The 19,650-nt window shown below is 37.1% G+C and overlaps 2 protein-coding genes across 2 annotated transcripts in view; one reads left to right on the top strand and one right to left on the bottom strand.

Annotated features, from left to right (window-relative positions):
- The window catches only part of LHCGR (luteinizing hormone/choriogonadotropin receptor), a 121,282-nt gene that overhangs the window by 9,951 nt on the left and 91,681 nt on the right, over positions 1–19,650 (bottom strand). The window lies entirely within an intron of this gene.
- GTF2A1L (general transcription factor IIA subunit 1 like) overlaps positions 5,774–19,650 on the top strand; it is a 42,586-nt gene continuing 28,709 nt past the window's right edge. The window contains exons 1-5 of the mRNA XM_060606376.3: positions 5,774–5,883; positions 8,187–8,288; positions 8,693–8,816; positions 16,868–16,923; positions 19,195–19,279. Coding sequence (XP_060462359.3) covers positions 5,863–5,883; positions 8,187–8,288; positions 8,693–8,816; positions 16,868–16,923; positions 19,195–19,279 — 388 coding nt within the window. The 5' untranslated portion in view covers positions 5,774–5,862. The remainder of the gene's footprint in view (positions 5,884–8,186; positions 8,289–8,692; positions 8,817–16,867; positions 16,924–19,194; positions 19,280–19,650) is intronic.

Here is a 19,650-nt window from a genome sequence, read left to right as displayed (position 1 = left end):
CCAATTTCTGCCTCTTTGTCACATGACTGTCTTCTTTCTGTGTGTCTTTGTTCTTCTCTGAAAAAGACATCAGTCATATTGGGTTAGGGGCCCACCCTACTCCAGTATGACCTCATATTAGCTAATTGTATCTGCAATGACTGTATTTCCAAATAAGGTCACAGTCTGAGGTACTGCAGGTTTGGACTTCACTCTACCTTTTTTGGGAGATATAATCCAACACATAGCAAGCCCATCCATAGAATTTTTACTTTGGTTATTCTATTTTTCAGTCATAAAACTTCCATTTGGTTCTTCTCTGTATCTTCTATTTCCTTGTAGAGACTTTTTTTTCATTTGTTTAAAGTGCTCATTTAATTGCTTGCTTGAATGCTCATCAAAGAAGTTTTAGTAAGACTGCTTTAAAATCCTTGTCAGATAATTCCCACATCTTAGTCAGCTCTGTGTTGGTATCTACTGATTGTCTTTTCTCTTTCAAGTTGAGATTTTCCTGGTTCTTGGACGACAGGTGATTTTCAGTTGCATGCTGGACATTTTGGTTATTATGAGACTAGATCTTATTTAAAACTGTTTTAGCAGGTCTTCTGTGACAGTGGGTCAGTGGGGGAAGGTGAGAATGCCATCTTGCTATTTCCAGGTGGAGGTGAAGGGCTGGTTCTCCTTTTAGCCTCTGTTGACACCCCAGGGGAGGGGGGAGCTTTCATTAGTATTGGGTAGGGGGGAAGTTCATGCTTCATAACAGGCTTCCACTGACATCACTCCGGCTGAGACAGGAAATGGTGCCTTGTTGCTCCTTCTCACATGACCTCTGCTACACTGCAAGGGACAGGTCTCACTATCACCAGCAGGAATTAAAATCTTGGCCTTCTCTGACAACCCCAGTGGGTGGTAGGGATGTTTCTCTACAGCTGGGTGAAGTGCAAATCCAGGCATCACGTGTGGTACCCAGTGACATCATGGGAATGGCTGCACCTTGTTATATGTGGACAAGAGAGGAAGTCTACTTTGCCTTCACTGACAGGTTTAGGATGTGGCCATTTTTTTTTTTTTTTTTTTTCTAGTAGAGCAGTTGTTTAAGAGTTTTCTGTTTTGGGACACCTGGGTGGCTCAGTCGGTTAAGCATCTGACTCTTGACTTCAGCGTTGGCCTCCGAGCTGACAGCTCGGAGCCAGCTTGGGATCCTCTCTCTCTCCCTCTCTCTCTGCCCTACCCCACTTGTGTGCATGCTCTATCTCTCGGAAAATAAATAAATAAACTTAAAAAAAAAGAGTTTTCTGTCTTGCTGCCTCTTTCTTGGTTCTTTGGCTAGAAAGAGAGCCTTTTGTTCTTTTTTGTCTGTGACTGTTGGTGTTTCTGGGCTGCCAGCTTCATCAGCACCTGGTTCGGGATACATGAGACAAAAAGAAAAACCAGAGAATTCACTGCTGTGTCATTCTTTGGGTTGCAAATTCTCTAACTGGTCTGTGCTCTTCTCTCTACCTTTCATGATGTTCTTGTGTTTGTTTTATATCCATTACCTAGAGTTTTTAGCTATATTTAGTGGAAGGAATAGGAAGAAGTGTGTCTACTCCATATTTTCCCTGCCTCCCCTGATATTTGAAGCCCCTAAGATAACAATATAGAATACTCAAGATGCTGCTTCATAAAATGAGACAAATTAGATAAGAAGAAAAGTACAGTACTGTTGGAACAAAGCTAGTTTTATTGGTCTTTATCTCCCTCGTCTCTAAGTAGAAATGTAGTTTGGAAAATTAACTGAAGACAATGGACATTATCCTTGGTAATAATTCATGTTCATATATGATTATACACATTGTGATTCAAAGAACGAAAATGGAATCATTCGTTAGCTAGAAAGTCACTGAATTCTGATCAGCCCCTGATGAGAATGTTGAAAAAGTAGCCATGGGGAACATTGTGTTGGAAGTCATCCTCCATACTTTTGCTGAGTTAATTATAATCACTAATTTTCATACGTGCACCACGCATACATCTCTTTAATGTGAAAACATTTTGAGATAGGCAGTACTGTGATCATTAACAGCATTACACTGTGTGATAACGTCACCAGCTGGCCATAGCATTGTGACACAGTCATTTTAACTGAAATCCTTTTGAGGTGGGGAGAGGGAATTCATCATGGTGAAGCAATATCTGATGTTCAAATAATGTAAGTTGATTTTGGATTAGAAAATGGAAAATGTTACAGAAGTACAGAATATACATAAATCAGAACTACCTGTAACAATTTCAAAGTTACAAGGTGGGGCAGAGATTATCTGGATTTTCATTTCCTGGAAGATGTGAAGGATCAAGCAGATAGAGAAGCGAAATACTGCTGGGTTTAGTGCAGTGGTTGCAAAATGTTCAGAAACTAATTATGAATAGTTGCTGCCTTAAGTCATGTGCTCAGAGACTAACTTGTATTTTTCATTACTGATTAAATATATAATTTAGAGCCTGTACAGTTACTGAAATGCTCTGCATTTGACTGTAAAATTTAATATGTAAAAGATAATGGGCTGTCTCTAAAATACATTTTTTAAAAAACATTCTCATTCAGAGAAAGGACTTCATAGATCTGGCCTTTTCTCACAATAAGCAAAGTGAAATTATTTCTTTACTTTTGTAATAGTAGCACCGAAACCTCTGGGCAAAAATAACTAGAGTATATGGAATACAAAGAAATTAATCCAATTATTAGATTTGCTTAAATGTTGCAAAACAGGCATCGATCACAAATGTAATATTATGTATTATAGTCTCTAAATAAAGCAGGAGAAAATGAAAACATGGTGTTCCAAATTGTGATGGGCAGCTAGGGAAGAGCTTCATGCTTTGCCACAGGTATAATTTCAAAGAACCGAATACTCAAAGAAGGACCAAACCTCAGCATTCCTTTTTTATTCTCATTTTAGGTTATTTACTAACATAAAAAATAGTCACTGAAACTTGCCTCACTGAAGTTTTGGGATCTTGAAATTTCAATTTTAGCATCAAAAGTGTTTTGTGTATGCAACACACTTCCCCAGTGGGTTTGAAAAATTGACAAAAGAAATATGATCATTACATGACTATAAGAGTTTGCTTGCTTGATGATAACCTGGGGTCAACACCACCAGATATCAGTCTATAAAGATTCCTTTACATACTTTTCAAATGCTCTTGTGATTGATGAGGGTATTAAAAAAACTTTTAAGTGCTGAGATTACAATGAGGTAGAACTAAGCCTTCACTAGTCACAATCCAATCAGACAATGGGCCCTGCATCTCATGCTGTGTAACAAATTATCCCCAGGGGAGCCTGGGTGGCTCAGTTGGTTGAACATCTGATTCTTGATTTCTGCTCAGGTCGTGATCGCAGGGTTGTGGGATCAACCCCTCTCTCCCACCCCACCCCCGATGGGCATGGAGCCTGCCTAAGATTCTCACTCTCCCTCTGCCCCTCTTCCCTGCTGTGTGCTCTCTCTTTCTCTAGAATTAAAAAAAAAAATTATCCCCACATTTAACTGCTTAAAATGACGTTCGTTTATTATCTCACACAATTTCTCAGGACTAGGAATCACAAGATGCCTAGAGGGGGGTTCTGTTTCAAGATCTCTCAAAGGAATGCAGTCAAACTGTCACCTTGGACCACCTAAAGGGGGAAGGATCAATTTCCAAGCTTACTCATGTGATTGTCTACAGGCTTCTGATCTTTGTTAGCTATGGGCTGGACTCTCAGTTCTTTGCCACACAAACCTCTCCACAGGTTGAGTGTCCCCACAACATGATAACTACTGTCTCCCAAAGTGAATGATCTGAAGGAATCTCAAGGAAGGAAGCCACGGTCATTTTTAACTTAATCTCAGAAGTGATACAACATTATTTCTCCTTTATCCTATTTGCTACCCAGACAAACCATGGTACAGTGTCGGAGGGACAACACAAAGTTGTGAATGCCAGGAGGTGAGGATCATTGGGGCCATCATGAATGGTGGCTACCACAGATCCAGAGCAGATTTTACAACATGGATTCACCTAGAACATGGGTTAAAGTATACCTCCTCTAAAAGGTATTATTTATTATTGGGAACAAATTATATCTGAACTTACTAGTGATCATCCAGAAAGACCACAAGAGGCAAATGGAAAGTTGCTGACATTTCTCTGCCAAAGATACATAATGCCTCTCTGACCTGAGTCTATTAAGTATACTAAGCAATAACAATTCAACTCTTAGTGACACTTCTTTTGGGTATTAAGGTTCAAACTTAATTTCAGAAGTATGTATGATCTACAATATAGCCTTGAGAAGGGTAAAATATACAAGGAAGTAATATAAAACAATATGCTGTTAGGTGATTACCAATCATATGCATTTAAGAAGAAGGTTTTAAAACTTGGCTATGAAAGGTTGGAAAACAAGAGATCTTTCAGCCTTCTTATTTCTCAGCTTGAATAATTTAATTGGATTTATCATATCAGTGGGAATCAATGACTGCTTTTAGCTTTTGTATTTTGGGTGACAGATAAATCATTTTGCATACTTCTGGTAGTAAATTGCCAGTTAGAGATACAATCATTAAAAATTACTCTTTAAAATTCTTGGCTTTTTGTAAAAGAAATTTCAGATAGTTTTTAATTTCAGAAAGCCTTCTAAAGGGCTCCATATAAATCAGCTGCTTGAAGCTCACAACTCGTAAGGTACCTGGCCCAGGCAAAGTGAATACAGAGTGTAGGGCATAAATAGCTCTACTGAACTTACACAAATAAATAAACAGCCAATTTAAAACCTGATATGATTTTTAATAATTAAATAACAGCCATCTGGTTAAGTCAGGACCTATCTGCAGAGTAAAAAGGCTATTTAAAAGGCAGAGTAGTGGCAATAGATGACTTTCTCTCTTTCTTAAGACTCCACGTTATCTATGCTTAGATGTATCCTCAGCCCTAGTCAAGGTATGCTCCTAGATGCTCTGCCTTTCAGGGGAGGGAGGGAATTATTGCAGGTCAAGAGATGGTGATTTCTACCTGAGAAGGAAAAGAGCCTGGGTAGTAGTGGGGTGCTGACTTTAACACTCCTTCTCTACCTAAGCTGCATAGTGGAATCAGAGTCTCTGGGGTGAGACTCAGGTGCCAAATGGTTATTAAACTCTCCAGGTGATTTCAGTGTGCAGCCAAAGCTGAGAATCTTTGTCTTGGGACAGTGAATCTCATTTCAGCACCCATCAGAATCGTCTGGAGAGCCTGTTAAAGTTACAGAATGCTGGGCCCCATCCTTAGAGTTTCTGATTCACTAGGTCTAGGGTGGGACCCAATAATTTGCATTTTTAACAGGTTCCCAGATGATGCTAATGTTGCTCTTCTACACTTTGACTATCAATTTTAGAATTATTTAGCTCTTTTATACTTTTACTGGAGTTCAGCTGTGAGCGGGGCGTAGAAGGAAGGGTGAGAATTGGTAAAAGGTGAGGGCAGATGCCACTAGTCTCCCCACTTTCCTAGCCCACCCCCCTTCCAAGCTGAAGGTGAACTGGAATCTACCACTGCATCGTGTCTCCCCTATTTTCTTAGCCTTTATTTACAGACTGAGAAAATAAAGTTTCTTCAGGGGTCAGCTGAATGGCCGAAAGCTGGTTAGATCACACTTAATCGGACCATTTTAGCTGGCTTCTTGGCTCATTCAAGCCTGCCAACCTCTTCCCCTCAATTCGGTGTACCCTGCTCAGCCCACATTCTCTCCTCCCCTGCCCCGCCCCCAGCGTCCCTGCGTAGCAACGTGCAAGCCGCCGGCCACCGTTCAAAGCGTGCGGGGAGTGGGCCTCGGCAGAGCACTGCGTGCTGTGCAGGCGCGAGGCGGGAGGCACCGGAGCCGCTATCATGGCCAGCGTCAACCCCGTGGTAAGGAGGACCAGCCTGGCCCCTTGGCCTGTGCTCTGTGTAGAGGGAGGGCCGGGCCAGGGATCACGGTGGCCCTGCTCTACACACTCTTTTTTGCCTCCTGGCCCTTCACAGATTTTCAGAAACCCTTTCCCTTAGCGGCCCCGGCTGTGAGGGTCAGTGTTGGAGGAGGTCGATGAGGATCAGTAACTCAGCCGGAAGTTGGGACTGGCCCCCCGCAAGAGGAACCGGGGCCTCTCCTCCCTCTTCACCCACACTGAGGCTATCTGGAAGAAGTGGTTAGACCTGGAACTCAGATTAACCCTCTTAGTTTCCTCTGTGTTTACAAAATTCCCAAGTTCAGTTGTGCTCTAACTGCAGTTCTTAATTTTGGTATGGCCATTGTTGACTCTAAGCTATATTATTTATCTGAAATAACAAGTAATGTGATCTAACGTGTTACTGCATATTTTTCGAGTTCTTGCCTACACCCCCCCCCCCTTTTCCCCATCCTTCATCTTAATACTTAAGTATACAATTGGAATTAAACACCAACATTGTTCTCCTACCCTTAAGAGGTACGTAAACCTCTCAATGAGAATTGACAGGCTAAATGGCACTTGTGAAACGCTCTGTCACTTTAAAAAACCTGAATTGCAAAAAAACAAGGATTCACCTTTATTTTCAGTTCACCTGAACAACTTCACATTTGGTGAAAGGCAGTGTGCTTGTCCAGCTCTGTTGCTGTTATTTTATGGGTTTCATGTATACATATGCAGCATAAAAAGGTCCATTTTTAGAGCCATGTTATTTCAATGTGTGTCTATTTTTTTATGTTAATTATTTTAAGATATGTCAGGCTTGAATATAAGCTTACCATGTATACCATTTTATCTGATGATGAACCCCAAGGAAGGTGTGAGTGTTTTCTTTTAAATTGACAAGAGGTTAAGATGAATTTCCTGGACTATGCATAGTTTTAATAAAGGTAGCAGGGAAAGAGTATAAAGTCTAACTGTAGTTCCAGAAGAGAAAGTATGTTCAATACCTATTTTGCTTTTGAAAAATTGTGTTCTAATGGGTTATTTTTGATGCCCTCTTATACTCTGAGGGTGGATCTTAAAAGAAATTTTTAGCCCCCAAGAGTTTTTTTTCTTGCTTTAAATGTGATCACACTAGCTGGAACTAACATTGAAGCATCAATTTAGTATGCCTTTATCAGGGTAAACTGTTTTAAAAGAAGCAACTAATCTAGGGCACTTAATCTTAATGGATATGCCTGTGAATAACGTATTATTTAAATGTTACTGATTGGCCTATTCATAAGCTTATCCTGGATGTTTAAAAGGATTAAAGACCTAGCTACTCTTGGTGTGAGTAGGAGTATTTAGAGTATTCACTGGGTAGTATGAAAGAGCAGTGCTAGAATGTCAGAGTTTTTATCACCACAGTCTTGTGGAAGGCTATAATTCATTCATGTCCTCCTTAGTTTCTGTTATGACTCCATTTTGGTGCAGTTGCACTTTTCCTTGGCAGTGGTTCAGAATATTTTTTTGGACTACATATATTTTGGAAGTGGGATAGGCTTTGGTTACTCTATTGTAAGTGCTCATTTCAATCTTTTATTTTTGTTATTTTAGTTTTTTTTAATGTTTATTTTTGAGAGAGAGACAGAGAGCGAGTGGGGGAGGGCAGAGAGCAAGAGAGAGGGACACAGATTTCGAAGCAGGCTCTAGGCTCTGAGTGTTCAGCACAGAGCCGGATGTGGGGCTCGAACCCACAAACCGTGAGATCATGACCTGAACCGTGAGGTAATGACCTGAGCCGAAGTTGAACGCTTAACTGACTGAGCCACCCAGGTGCCCCAAGTGCTCATTTCAATCTTATGACTTGCAGTTTACGTTTGTGGAAGTAATCCAGTGAACTTTAAAAAAAGCTACTTTGGCCTCTGAGAAAAAAGTAAATTGAAGACAGAAGGTTGATTTCCATCTGCTTTAAATTAACTTCCCTTTTTAAAAGGCGGAGTGGGGGTTAAATTCTGACAGGAAAATCAAGTAACCCAACTGTAACCTAACATCCTGATAAGATTATTATCTCATATTTGATGGTAGTCCTGTAAGTCAGCCTCGTAGATAGAATGAGGCTATGGGTCAGAAGCTGACAATTCATGGACAGCTGAGGCTATATTGGGAGTAGATTGCACCAGTAAATATCCTTATGGTGGTTTTTCTTTAAACCATAAGAAAATGTACACTGCATGTCTTTTTAAGGCTGAATACATTCAAGCTTGGGAGTTTAAAACTTTAACAATTGCTTTTATTTAGCCTAAACTCTATAGATCTGTAATTGAAGATGTAATTGAAGGAGTGCGGGATCTATTTGCTGAAGAAGGTATAGAGGAGCAAGTTTTAAAAGTCTTGAAGCAGGTTTGTAGACAATACAAGTTTCCTTTTTTGTTGTTTTTTCATCTTAAGAAACTGATAAATTATAGTTATAACCCCTTAATTGTTTAACCCCTTAATTGCCATCAGCTGACCCTTTGTGTTTTTAAATGATTATTTTTAAGAGAGTACAAGAAAGGGAGAGGCAAAGAGAAGGGGGACAGAGGATCTGTCTGAAGTGGGCTCTGTGCTGACAGCAGCCAGCCCGATGTAGGGCTTGAACTCACAGACTGTGAGATCATGACCTGAGCTGAAGTCGGAGCCACCCAGGCGCCCTTGAGCTAACAATTTTTTTTTTTTTGAGCTAACAATTTTTTAAAAAATTAAAAAGAAAAACATATCTTAATGTTTTATTTATTTTTAAAAAGCAAACATTTTTGTCTCTGCAGCTCTGGGAAACAAAGGTTTTGCAGTCTAAAGCAACAGAAGACTTCTTCAGAAATAGTACACATTCACCTGTGTTCACCCTTCAGTTGCCAAACAGCTTGCACCAAACATTACAGTCATCAACAGGTTGGATACAGCTAGTAAATTAGTACTGTTTGGATTTTTCAGAACAAATTCTCATTTGGTGGTGGTTTTGAATTAGGGTAATTTTCTTAAGGTGAGAGGGCTTGGACCTCAAAATCATTACTATTAAATAAACAATAAATCGTCACTGCATGTAATTATTGGTAACAAAAATTAGGTTATTCAAACTAGTTTTTTTTTTTTTTTTTTTTAATATTAAAGTCTGCAGAGGTGACCAAGTGTTACTTTGGAGGAACAAGTTACATAGTTGATGGGCTATTGTGAGTATCCATTGGTTATTTCAGAGAATTTGATTGGGTTGAGTCACGGAACAACCCAGCCACCATTGCTGAAAAAGCAGAGGGAAAGATGGGTTGTTCCATGGTTGTGAATTCTTTCTTTCTTGCTTGTATAAATTATAAATCTGCTATTGTTTTGGAAGCAAAATGAAGAGTTAAGAAGAATATGGAGGTTATTCAGACTACCTCACTGTTTTGGATATTATATAATGGCTAGAAATGCACCTTGCGCACTTTGTCTTTATTCTTGGACTTCATCTAAACCTCTGCTTTTAAGGGAAATAATTTTCCATATTATATATATCCATTTAAACTGGAAAAAAGTAGCTAAGAAAAGATAAACAATGCTGTGATATCTTTCTATCCTTTATTCTTTTCTGATTCTTACAATTTTTATGCTATCCTAATGTGTGTATATGTATATGTCTGCATGCAGACACACACAGACATGGGTTTTACTGTGTTTAGCTGAAATTAAATAGATCAGTGTCTGCAAGAAGCAAGGGTAGATTTTGGATTAGATTGTCAGTAATAACTAGGTTGTTCATTGCATCCTTGGGAAAATTCCAAAGAAAATCAAATGGACCAAGGTGAAGAGAAAATAGTAGGGAGGCTAGTACCTTCTTTATGACAAAACAAGATAATTTAAGTGTGGCAGCAATTATAACTTAATAAGTAAGTTAATAATATTGAATTACCAAACATAGATTTTATCTAATGCTATGCTTATAAAGTATAACTTTGCTTTATAAGAATTAACCATGGCAGTTTTAATTACCAAGTTGAAGCATTGAAACATTTTACATCAGTTACTAGGTTTTGGTTATGCTTCTGTTTTTAACTTAACTATTTTATTAGGTCATCCCTTTTATTTCTCTATTGAAATAACATTCTTTATTCTTTACTGAAGAACTTTAAACATTTTTTTACCCAGGAGCGACTTGGAGAGTGGCCAGCGTGGAGGAGTAAAAGACTTGACTGTCTTTTATCAAAAGCAGTTAACACTTTACAGGTTCTTTGTCATTCAAAATTGCAATACTTGATTTTGCCGCAAGATGGTAATATTACCAGTGATTTAAATCACAAAATAGTCTTGGAACTAATATGTCTATCTGGCTTTCACTCAGCACTTGATTCTTATTCTGTCTTGAAAGTTAGAATAATAGAAATAATTACATTTAAACAAGACAGTTTTTATTCTCTTCTACATCATTTTGTAATGAAAAGGTTTAGGAGGAAGTACATGTATCCTTTAAAAATGCATTACAGGCCTTGTTTTTATCTCCCTTCATTTCTAGGTTTCCTACAATAAAATTCTTGAAGTAAATAGCCTTGTAAAATTGAAGTACTTCTTAATTATACCTTCTCATTGTGTGCTTTTAAAGGCCCGATTAAAATAACCTAAACTTACTTCTGCAACCTTTTTATCTCTTGATAACAAGTTCAAATTAAATCTACAATGGAGTAAGTCATTTGCCTTTGTTCCATCTTTAGAGCTTTTTGCCCTGTCATATTTTCTTTGACTGTATTATCCATTTGCTTAATAATTTACTGTATCTTCAATTGTCAACCTTTTTTTGGGTCTCAGGACCCCTTTGTACTTTTAAAATTGAGGGCCTCAAAGAACTTTTTTTTTTTTTTTTTTTAACAGACGTTGTAAACATATGTTTACCATATTAGAAATTAAAGCTGAGAAATTTAGGGGCACCTGAGTGGCTCACTTGGTTGTGTGTGACTCTTGATATCAGCTCAGGTCTTGATCTCAGGGTCGTAAGTTCAGTATGGAGCCTACTTAAAAAAATAAAGCTGAGAAATTTTAAAAAAATGTTGGTTTATAATAAAAAAATTGATCATATGTTAACATAACATATATTTGTTAGCAGTAAGCATTTTCCAGAATAAAAAATGTTTAATGACAGGAGTGGTGTTACTTTACTTTTCTGCAAATGTCTTTAATATCTCATATCTATATCTGAATTCAATCTGTTGTGATATGTGGTTTTGGCTAAAGTATATGAAGAAAACCTAGCTTCCCACAGATGTATAATTGGAAAAAGAGGAGTATTTTAATAGCATTTTCAGATAACTTGATAGTACACTAAAACTCCACAAGTGGTAGTTTCTGAGAGCTTAGCTGCAGATTGGAATCTGAAACTTTACCAAAAGACTTTTTTGTAATGTTAAAGTTCACTGGTGTGTCTTACACTTTGAATGGCTCTTGAACCTGTGTGTAATTTTGTAACATACATTGGTTATTTGGAAAAAATTGGTTCACTGAGTTACACATTTGAAATACTGTTCCTTATGCAAGATAAAAAAATCATATTAATATCTCCACATTTCATCAGAAAAGTGTTTAAATATTGGGAAGCTATCAAGCTCACTGTGGTGGCTGTAAGGTTTTCAGAATTGAGATTTGGGGATGAAACTTTGAATTTTATCATTGCCAAACAAATACTGTCCGTTTCGTCAAGGTGATGGACACAGTTAGTTCATTTTCAAAAAATGTCTGCCAGATATCCATGTCTGAATAACTGTAGTTTGTGTCAGTTATTCTTTCAAGCAAAACAATGTTTAACACAAAGAGGCTAGATTACAGCTCCCAGCTTAAATAAAAGCACCAGTGCTTTTCCGTGTACTTCCGTGTACTGGTGGATGCTGCAGAAATGCTTTATGTGTTCTTCCCCTTTCATCCCACAGAATATTAAAGGGATGTATACTTGGGTGTTGAAATTTCATAAAAATAATTGCTTATGGTTGCATTAAGGAACTTCTTTAGTTGAACAGTTTTATTGTTATTATTTTTGTCTTTTTTACTGTGAGTGAATGGCAGTGGAGAATAAATACAGTGGCCAGGTCGGGTTTGGTGCTGCTGCCTTAATTCATGCTAATGTGCCTTCACTTTTACTCATCAGTGCTTTGCTCTGTAAGTGCAAGTGGCAACAAAAAACTAAATTTAGTGAGAAACGAATAAAAATGAAATTTTTATTGTTTTGGTATTATACAAATAATTTTGACTTTGTGGACACCGTAAAAGGGTCTCATGGACCCCTAAGGGTTTGCAGAGTCTAATTTGTCAACTGCTGTTCTATTTTTAGGGTGATTATATATAGTTTAAAATCCACTTTTTAAAAAAGACATAATTTTTTTCAGAACTTTACATTGGCAACAAATTTAGGAGAAGGGATAGAGATTTCTCCTACACCTTTTAGCCCCATTCATGCATAGTCTCTTCAGTTATCAGCATTCCCCCACCAGAGTGGCACATTTGTTACAATTGATGAACCCACACTAACACATCATAAACACCCAGAGTCCATAGTTTATATTATCACTCTTGGTTTTTCATGTCTTATGTGTTTATGCAAATTTATAATGACCTGTATCCATCATTATAGTATCACAGAGTATTTTCATTTTCCGGGAAATCTGTGCTCCCCCTGTTGATCCTTTCCTGCCACACCGGCTCAGGGCAACTATTGATATTTTTACTATTTTCATAGTTTTGCCTTTTTCAGAATGTCCTATTGTTGGAATCATGTAGTATGTAGCCTTTCCAGATTGGCTTATTTCACTTAGTAATATGACTTTAGGATTCCCTCGCGTCTTTTCAAGCTTGATAGCTCATTTCTTTTCAGCATCGGATAATATTCCATTGTCTGGATATGTCACTGTTTAATTGTTCACCTACTGAAGCACATCTTGGTTGTTTGCTGCCAAGTTTTGGCAGTTTGGAATAAAGCTGCTGTAAGCATCTGTGTGGAGGTTTCTGTGTGGATGTAAGTTTTCAGCTCCCCAAGAGAGTGATTGCTAGGTTGTATGCTTAGTTTTAAAAGCAACCACCAAATTGTCTTCCAAAGTGACTGTACCATTTTACATTCCCACCAGCAATAGTGAGAGTTCTTATTGATCTAGATTCTTGCCAATGCCTGGTGTTATCAATGTTCTTGACTTTGTCCATGCTAATAGGGAGATAGTGGTATCTCATTGTTTTAATTTGCATTTCCTTGATGACATATGATATGGAGCACCTTCTTATTTGCCATTTGTATATTCTTTGGTGAAGTGTCTGTTTAGGTCTTTGGCCCATTTTTTAATTTGGTTGTTGTAGTTGAGTTTTAAGAGTTCTTTGTGTATTTTGGATAACAGCCCATTATCAGATAAGTGTTTGGCATTTTTTCCAACCTTTGGCTTTTCAGATTATCCTGACGTTGTCTTTTGCAAAGGAGTTTAAAAAACTTTTTTAAGTGTATTTATTTATTTTGAGAGAGAGAGAGAATATGAATCCCAAGCAGGCTCCACACTGTCAGCATGGAGCCCAGCACTGGGCTCCCAACTCACGAACTGTGAGATCATGACCTGAGCTGAAAGCAATCAAGAGTTGGCCGCTTGACTGACTGAGCCACCCAGGCGTCCCAGAGTTTTAAATTTTAATGAAGCCCTGCTTATCAGTTATTTCTTTCATGGATTGTGCCTTCATTGTTGCATCTAAAAAGTCTTTGCCATGTGGTCATCTAAATTTTCTTCCATCTTGTAGGAATTTTGTAGTTTTGCATTTTACATTTATGTCTGATCTATTTTCAGTTAATTTTTGTGAAGGGTGTAAAGTCTGTGTCTAGTTTCAATTTTTTGCATTGGATAGCCACTTGTTACAGCACCATTTGTTGAAGAGATTATCTTTTTGCCACTGTATTGCCTTGGCTCCTTTGTTAAAGACCAGTTGACCATATTTAGGTGGATCAGTTTCTTGGCTCTCTGTTCTGTTCCATTGATCTATTTGTTCTTTATCCAGTGCCAACACTGTCTTGATTGTTGCAGCTCTCTAGTAAGTCATGAGGTGGGGTATTATCAGTCCTCCAACTTTGTTTTCCTCTTTGAATATCATATTGGCTATTCTGAGTCTTTGCCTGTAATCCATTTTTGAGAGAGAAATGGGATTCCATTAATAATAACCTCAGAATAATAGGTATGTACTAGGACTATCCTGGGTAAACTGGGACATGGAGTCACTTGGTCTATGCCCTATTTCTAGGGCAGTTCAAATCAGTTTGTGCTATTTGGTATTCATGTTACACAGTCTTTTTGCTGAAACTCGTTAGTCATTTGGGGGAGCAAGAAAAGGAAAAAAGGGAATTTTGAGAAGTTTGTCATGGCTTTCATCTTTGAGCATCAAAACTCCCAAACTTCAGGTACAAACTATATTTCCAGTTGTTCCTGAACTTAAATCTGGTGAAAATTTCAGCAGTGCTGTTGGTTCTTGATGTGATTTGAGTTAGAATATTCAGTTTGGTTATCAGGAGACATGCATATGGTAATGAGTAGTGACAAAGAAGAAGATAGACCAGTCTTTGCACTTTCTGAGTCATATGACTTGGATATTAAGATTAGGAATGGTTCAAAGCAGGACCAAGAATTATGAAATTACTAACTGCCTTAAAGTATCAAAAACTTCTTACTGTATAGGAAAAAATACACTAGTAATGTTATTATGTAATATTATCTTTTTACAGAATTTCTTAAATTACATTTGTGGGATTGAATTATTTCTATGTTGTAAAGCCTGTTGTTTGGGAAATCTAATATCTCTAGAATATATACATGAAGACCAAAATTCTGACATTTAGTTTTAATTAAGAACACATATTCACTTAAAACTTAATTGGTTATTGAAAACATCTTGAGTATTTTAAAAAGCATGTTTCAGGCACATATAATAGTATATATAATTTGTGCAAGTATGTAAATGGTGCCTTTAGTATCAAAATTAAGTAGGAGCTGTATGAAACTTCTCTATAAAACTGTTCAATGCTTTTATTCTGAAAGCTATAAAGAAACTCTTAAAACTCTTTTGGCTCTGTTTGATTTATGTAAGTATAGAAAAGTATCCTTTAGGATTTATTGCAAGGTATTTAAAAGAGGGGGATTGTTGCTATTTTTCCTCAAGAAATTCATTTAATTGCTTCAGACAGTGTATTAACAGATTTTTGTTTCCTCTCAGGCTGTGGCTTCAGCTGTACCAGCTTAAGCTTAGCTTACTTCAGCTAATTAAGACTAATACCATTGTGTTCCTGCCCCACCACTTCTTTCTAATTTAGCCTTTCTAAAAGAATGCCTGTTAATAAGCAAAGCCATAGATGAACGGAGGATAAAAATAATTTTCTACTTCATTAATCATCAATCTCTGTAGCTTCACTTCTGTTGTCTCAATGTGGGAAGGATGGTTAGTTTAAAAAATATTTGCTCTTCTGAACTCCTTTGTTTATTATGGAGCCGTTCTAGTGTCAGAAGCAGATCTTTGGGACAATTTAATGTGGTGTGTGAAAAAAGAACCTAATAAACATTACATTTAATACATATGTGCTGCATAAACATGCTAAGGTGTTGTTATTTTTATTAAAGAAAAGGCAGAGTGATATTCTAAGAGTCACGTTCAGCTAAAATGAGCCTTGAGGCAAAGTTTAAGGTTACTTTGGTCAATCGAGGTCTTTCTGTTGGAGTTACTATTTGTTCTTTACACTTACTTTTTTAATGCTTACATTCACAATCATTAGGCCAGCCTTTTAGCTGGATTATAAATAAAGGGATAGCCAAGAAAATTGGTAGATAATAAAGAAAAGATATATGAGATGGCAACTTTAATGCAGGTTAGGTTGGTGTTCTCCTAAGAATTTGTCCTCTTGTAATTTTCTTAGTAGCCATACTTCATGCAAAATTCATGCAAAGACTTCTAGAAACATGTTTTAATCATTTTTCTTAAAACTGTGTAGCTGTGCTGGCTTTATTTGGCCAAAGAATTGTAAGTCGCTTTTGATGAAATAAATGAATTGGAAATCCTTTTTTTTTTTATGTTTGTTTATTTTTTTTATTATTTATTTATTTTTAATGTTTATTTATTTTGAGACACAGAGAGACAGAGCATGAACGGGGGAGGGTCAGAGAGAGAGGGAGACACAGAATCTGAAGCAGGCTCCAGGCTCTGAGCTGTCAGCACAGAGCCCGAGGAGGGGCTCGAACTCACAGACCGTGAGATCATGACCTGATCCGAAGTCGGATGCTTAACCGACTGAGCCACCCAGGCGCCCCTGTTTATTTATTTTGAGAGAAAGAGTGAGCGAGTAAGCATGAGTGCATACATGAGTGGGGGAGGGGCAGAGAGAGAGGGAGAGAGAAAGAATCTTCAGCAGGCCCCACACTGTCAGCATAGAGCCCATCACAGGGCTCCATCTCATGAACCATGAGATCATGACCTGAGCTGAAATCGAGAGTCAGCTGCTTAACTGACTGAGCCACTTAGGCACCTCTGGAAATTCTTTTGAATGTGTAAAATTTGTAATGGTTTATGTTGGGGTACACAATTTTGCTCAATAGTGTAGTCTTTGGAAATGTGCTACTTGAATGAATAGTACTTTTCCTTCCCAATGAAAAGTTATAGAGATTTAGAGTTATACTGACTTAATAAAAACAACCTAAGTATTTTCTTATGGGGTTCTATACTACGGTATACTTGATTACAATGAGATATTTTCTTTTGGTACTTAAAATAGGTTAGTTATAAAGTCTTTATCTGAAGCTGTTGGAGAAAAATATAATTAAATTAAATATAATTCTTTTACCTCCCTTGGAATTAGGAAGTTTGGATTCACCATGGTCAAACATGTTAGTGATGGAAAACGTTTTTAAAAATAAGCTAGACTTAGCAATTTTATTAAATTGGTAAATTGTAATGGATGTATAATTATTTTTTTTTCTATGCAGCATCATTAGTTATTCCTGCTGGTAGACCTCTTGCCAGTTTTACTACAGCAGAACTGGTATGTAGCTTATTAAGGATATATTTTTAAATGTATGCTTCATTTTTAGCAAATGGTAGCAGAATGCTGGGCATGGATATAATTCATATTCCCTCAGGTGAATGGGAAAGGGTGTAGTAAGGGATGGGGAGACAGGACTTCTGTAACATGGATGTTGCAAAAACTCTGTAGTTCCAGAATTGACGTTTTCTTTATCAACTCTTCCTGTCTTCCAGAGTAGTTGTTAGCATCTGCCAAGGTTAGGAAATTTCTGAAGTTAAATTCTATGGAGTTTTAACACACCATTAATGTTCTATACCAGGTAGATCCTAAATGGATGATCTTGATGTTTTATTTTCTGATTTTTTTTTTTTTTTTTTTTTTTTTTTACCCAAGTTGAGCCACATAATGATTCTTTTTATTTGAGTGGAATATTTTGGTCATTTTTTACCTTTCTGTTGTAGAGGTTTAGAGTATAGGATTCCCCCCCTCCCCCACGATTTGGGGCAGAAAATTAAATTACAACTTGTATCTAGAAAATTGAGTAGTTTTCAGGTGGAGAAAAATAGCACTTTTTCTCTTCCATGGTTCTGATGGTATATAATCTACTGTTTTTCATTTTCTTTCAGCCCACTTTCTGAGGGAAAAGGTTTGGTGGGCCATCAATTTCCATTTCTTCATTAAAAACAAAGCCATAGCCCTTACTAGGATTTTTGGGAAGAATGGTGCTGCTTTTGATAAGAGACCAATGAAAAATATTTCTGCCTTTGAAATTTTTGGAACTACTTTTTCTCCTGATTAAAGAAACAATATACTGTAAACAGTAAAAACAAATTTATAAAGTAAAAAGTAAAAGAGCCCTGCAGTATTGTACCCCAAAGACAACTGTTTTAACTGTTTAATGTATATCCATCTAGCTACTCAATTTTCTACATACAGGTTGTAATTTAATTTTCTGCCCCAAATCTTATACTCTAAACCTCTACAACAGAAAGGTACAAAATGGCCAAAATATTCCACTCAAATAAAAAGAATTATTATGTGGCTCAACTTGGGTAAAAAAAAAAAAATCAGAAAATAAAACATCAAGATCATCCATTTAGGATCTACCTGGTATAGAACATCTAACCTTCTTTGATGAAAGTTAAATTAATTTTCAGGGTAAAAGTAGGCTTAATCTCTGTACTGTTTCTGTAATTTAAAAAAAAATGTTTATATTCAAGAAGAGAGAGCGAGAGAGCATGAGCAGGGGAGGGGCAGAGAAATAGGGACAGAATCTGAAGCAGACTCCAAGCTGCAAGCTGTCAACACAGAGCCTGATGCAGGGCTTGAACCCACTAGCAGTGAAATCATGACCTGATCCTAAGTCAGAGGCTCAACCCACTGAGCCACCCAGGTGCCCCTGTAATTTTTTTTTTTTTTTCTTAGTAATATAGATGGATCTTTATTCACTGCCAGTTAAATATTGATTAACCATAGTGGATATATCACAGTTTCATTAAGCTTTTGTTAATGGACATTTAAATTATTTCATTTTTTTCTAGTATAACATTCCATTGATTATGCTTGTAGATCTGTTTTTGTGAATTTGCATGACAATCAGGTAATCAGGGTATATTCCTAGAAGTGGAATTTTTGGGTCAAAGATTATGCGTGTTTTAATTTTGTTATGTATTGCAAAATTGCCCTCCAAAAGGATGGCACACACACACTCATGTAAGCAGTGGTCTGAGAAAAGTGCTTTTTATCACATACTTACCAACATTGAATGTTGTACATCAGTCTTTTTAAATATTTGCATGTCTGGTAGGCAAAAACTTTTTTGTCTTTTGATTTAGTATTAAAAAAATGGAAAACCGAGGTTTAATTATTCTAAAATAAAAATTCTACACTATTGTGTTATCTAATTTAAAATATCATTAGTGATCAATTTACTGACCAGAGGAGTCTGTGAACAGCTGTGGTTCTTGCACCTGACATTTTGATAATCACTGACTCAGGGAAAGCTGTGTAGTGGGCAAGTTGTATGAGTCCGTGTCGATGCTGTTTACTAAGACTTACTGACTTCATTGCTAATAGCTGTAGAACAGAATTCCTTTTATCCTTGCTGAGATAATCTAAATCAAATATTGAAAAGCTGTTTTATTCGAAGAACTCAGCACTAATGTTAAGTGTGGTCCAACCATTGTCCTTTTATCCTGAATCAGATTATTTTTTACCCTCATGATATCAGGAAAAAAAGGTAGAAGTAAAGCCCTTTTCTAACGTTCTAATTAAATTTCTCATATCTAGGGCGCCTCAAACTCTAGTGCAGGCTTCACTCTTCCTGGTTATCCTATTCATGTACCAGCAGGTGTGACACTACAGACTGCATCTGGTAAGAGTATAGCCCCGAATAATTTATTTTAGCACTGGTACTGACTACTGGATGTTAATTTTCATGATTTTTAATAAACTGTATGCTGGAAGTTAATGAAATTATAGGAAGTTTTAATACAACTTATTTTAAGAGGAATACTAAATGGTGGTTATTGCTGTTCTGGAGGCATTCTCCCATAAAAGACACTGTACTAGGCCTGTCCTCTTACTTATTCCCAGTTATCTTCCCTAATGTTGTATAAGATGCTTTATATGTATTTCTCTAATTCAAATCAATTATCTAAATTTTGACATGGGGCCCCTGGGTGGCTCAGTCAGTTAAGTGACTTTGGCTCAGGTCATGATCTCACAGTTCGTGGGTTTGAGCCT

This window comes from Panthera onca, chromosome A3 (genome assembly GCF_046562875.1).
Source record: "Panthera onca isolate mPanOnc1 chromosome A3, mPanOnc1 haplotype 2, whole genome shotgun sequence".
In the NCBI taxonomy this organism is placed as follows: domain Eukaryota; kingdom Metazoa; phylum Chordata; class Mammalia; order Carnivora; family Felidae; genus Panthera; species Panthera onca.
The sequence above is the reverse complement of the archived record's forward strand: the minus strand, read 5'-3'. Positions and strand labels throughout refer to the sequence as shown.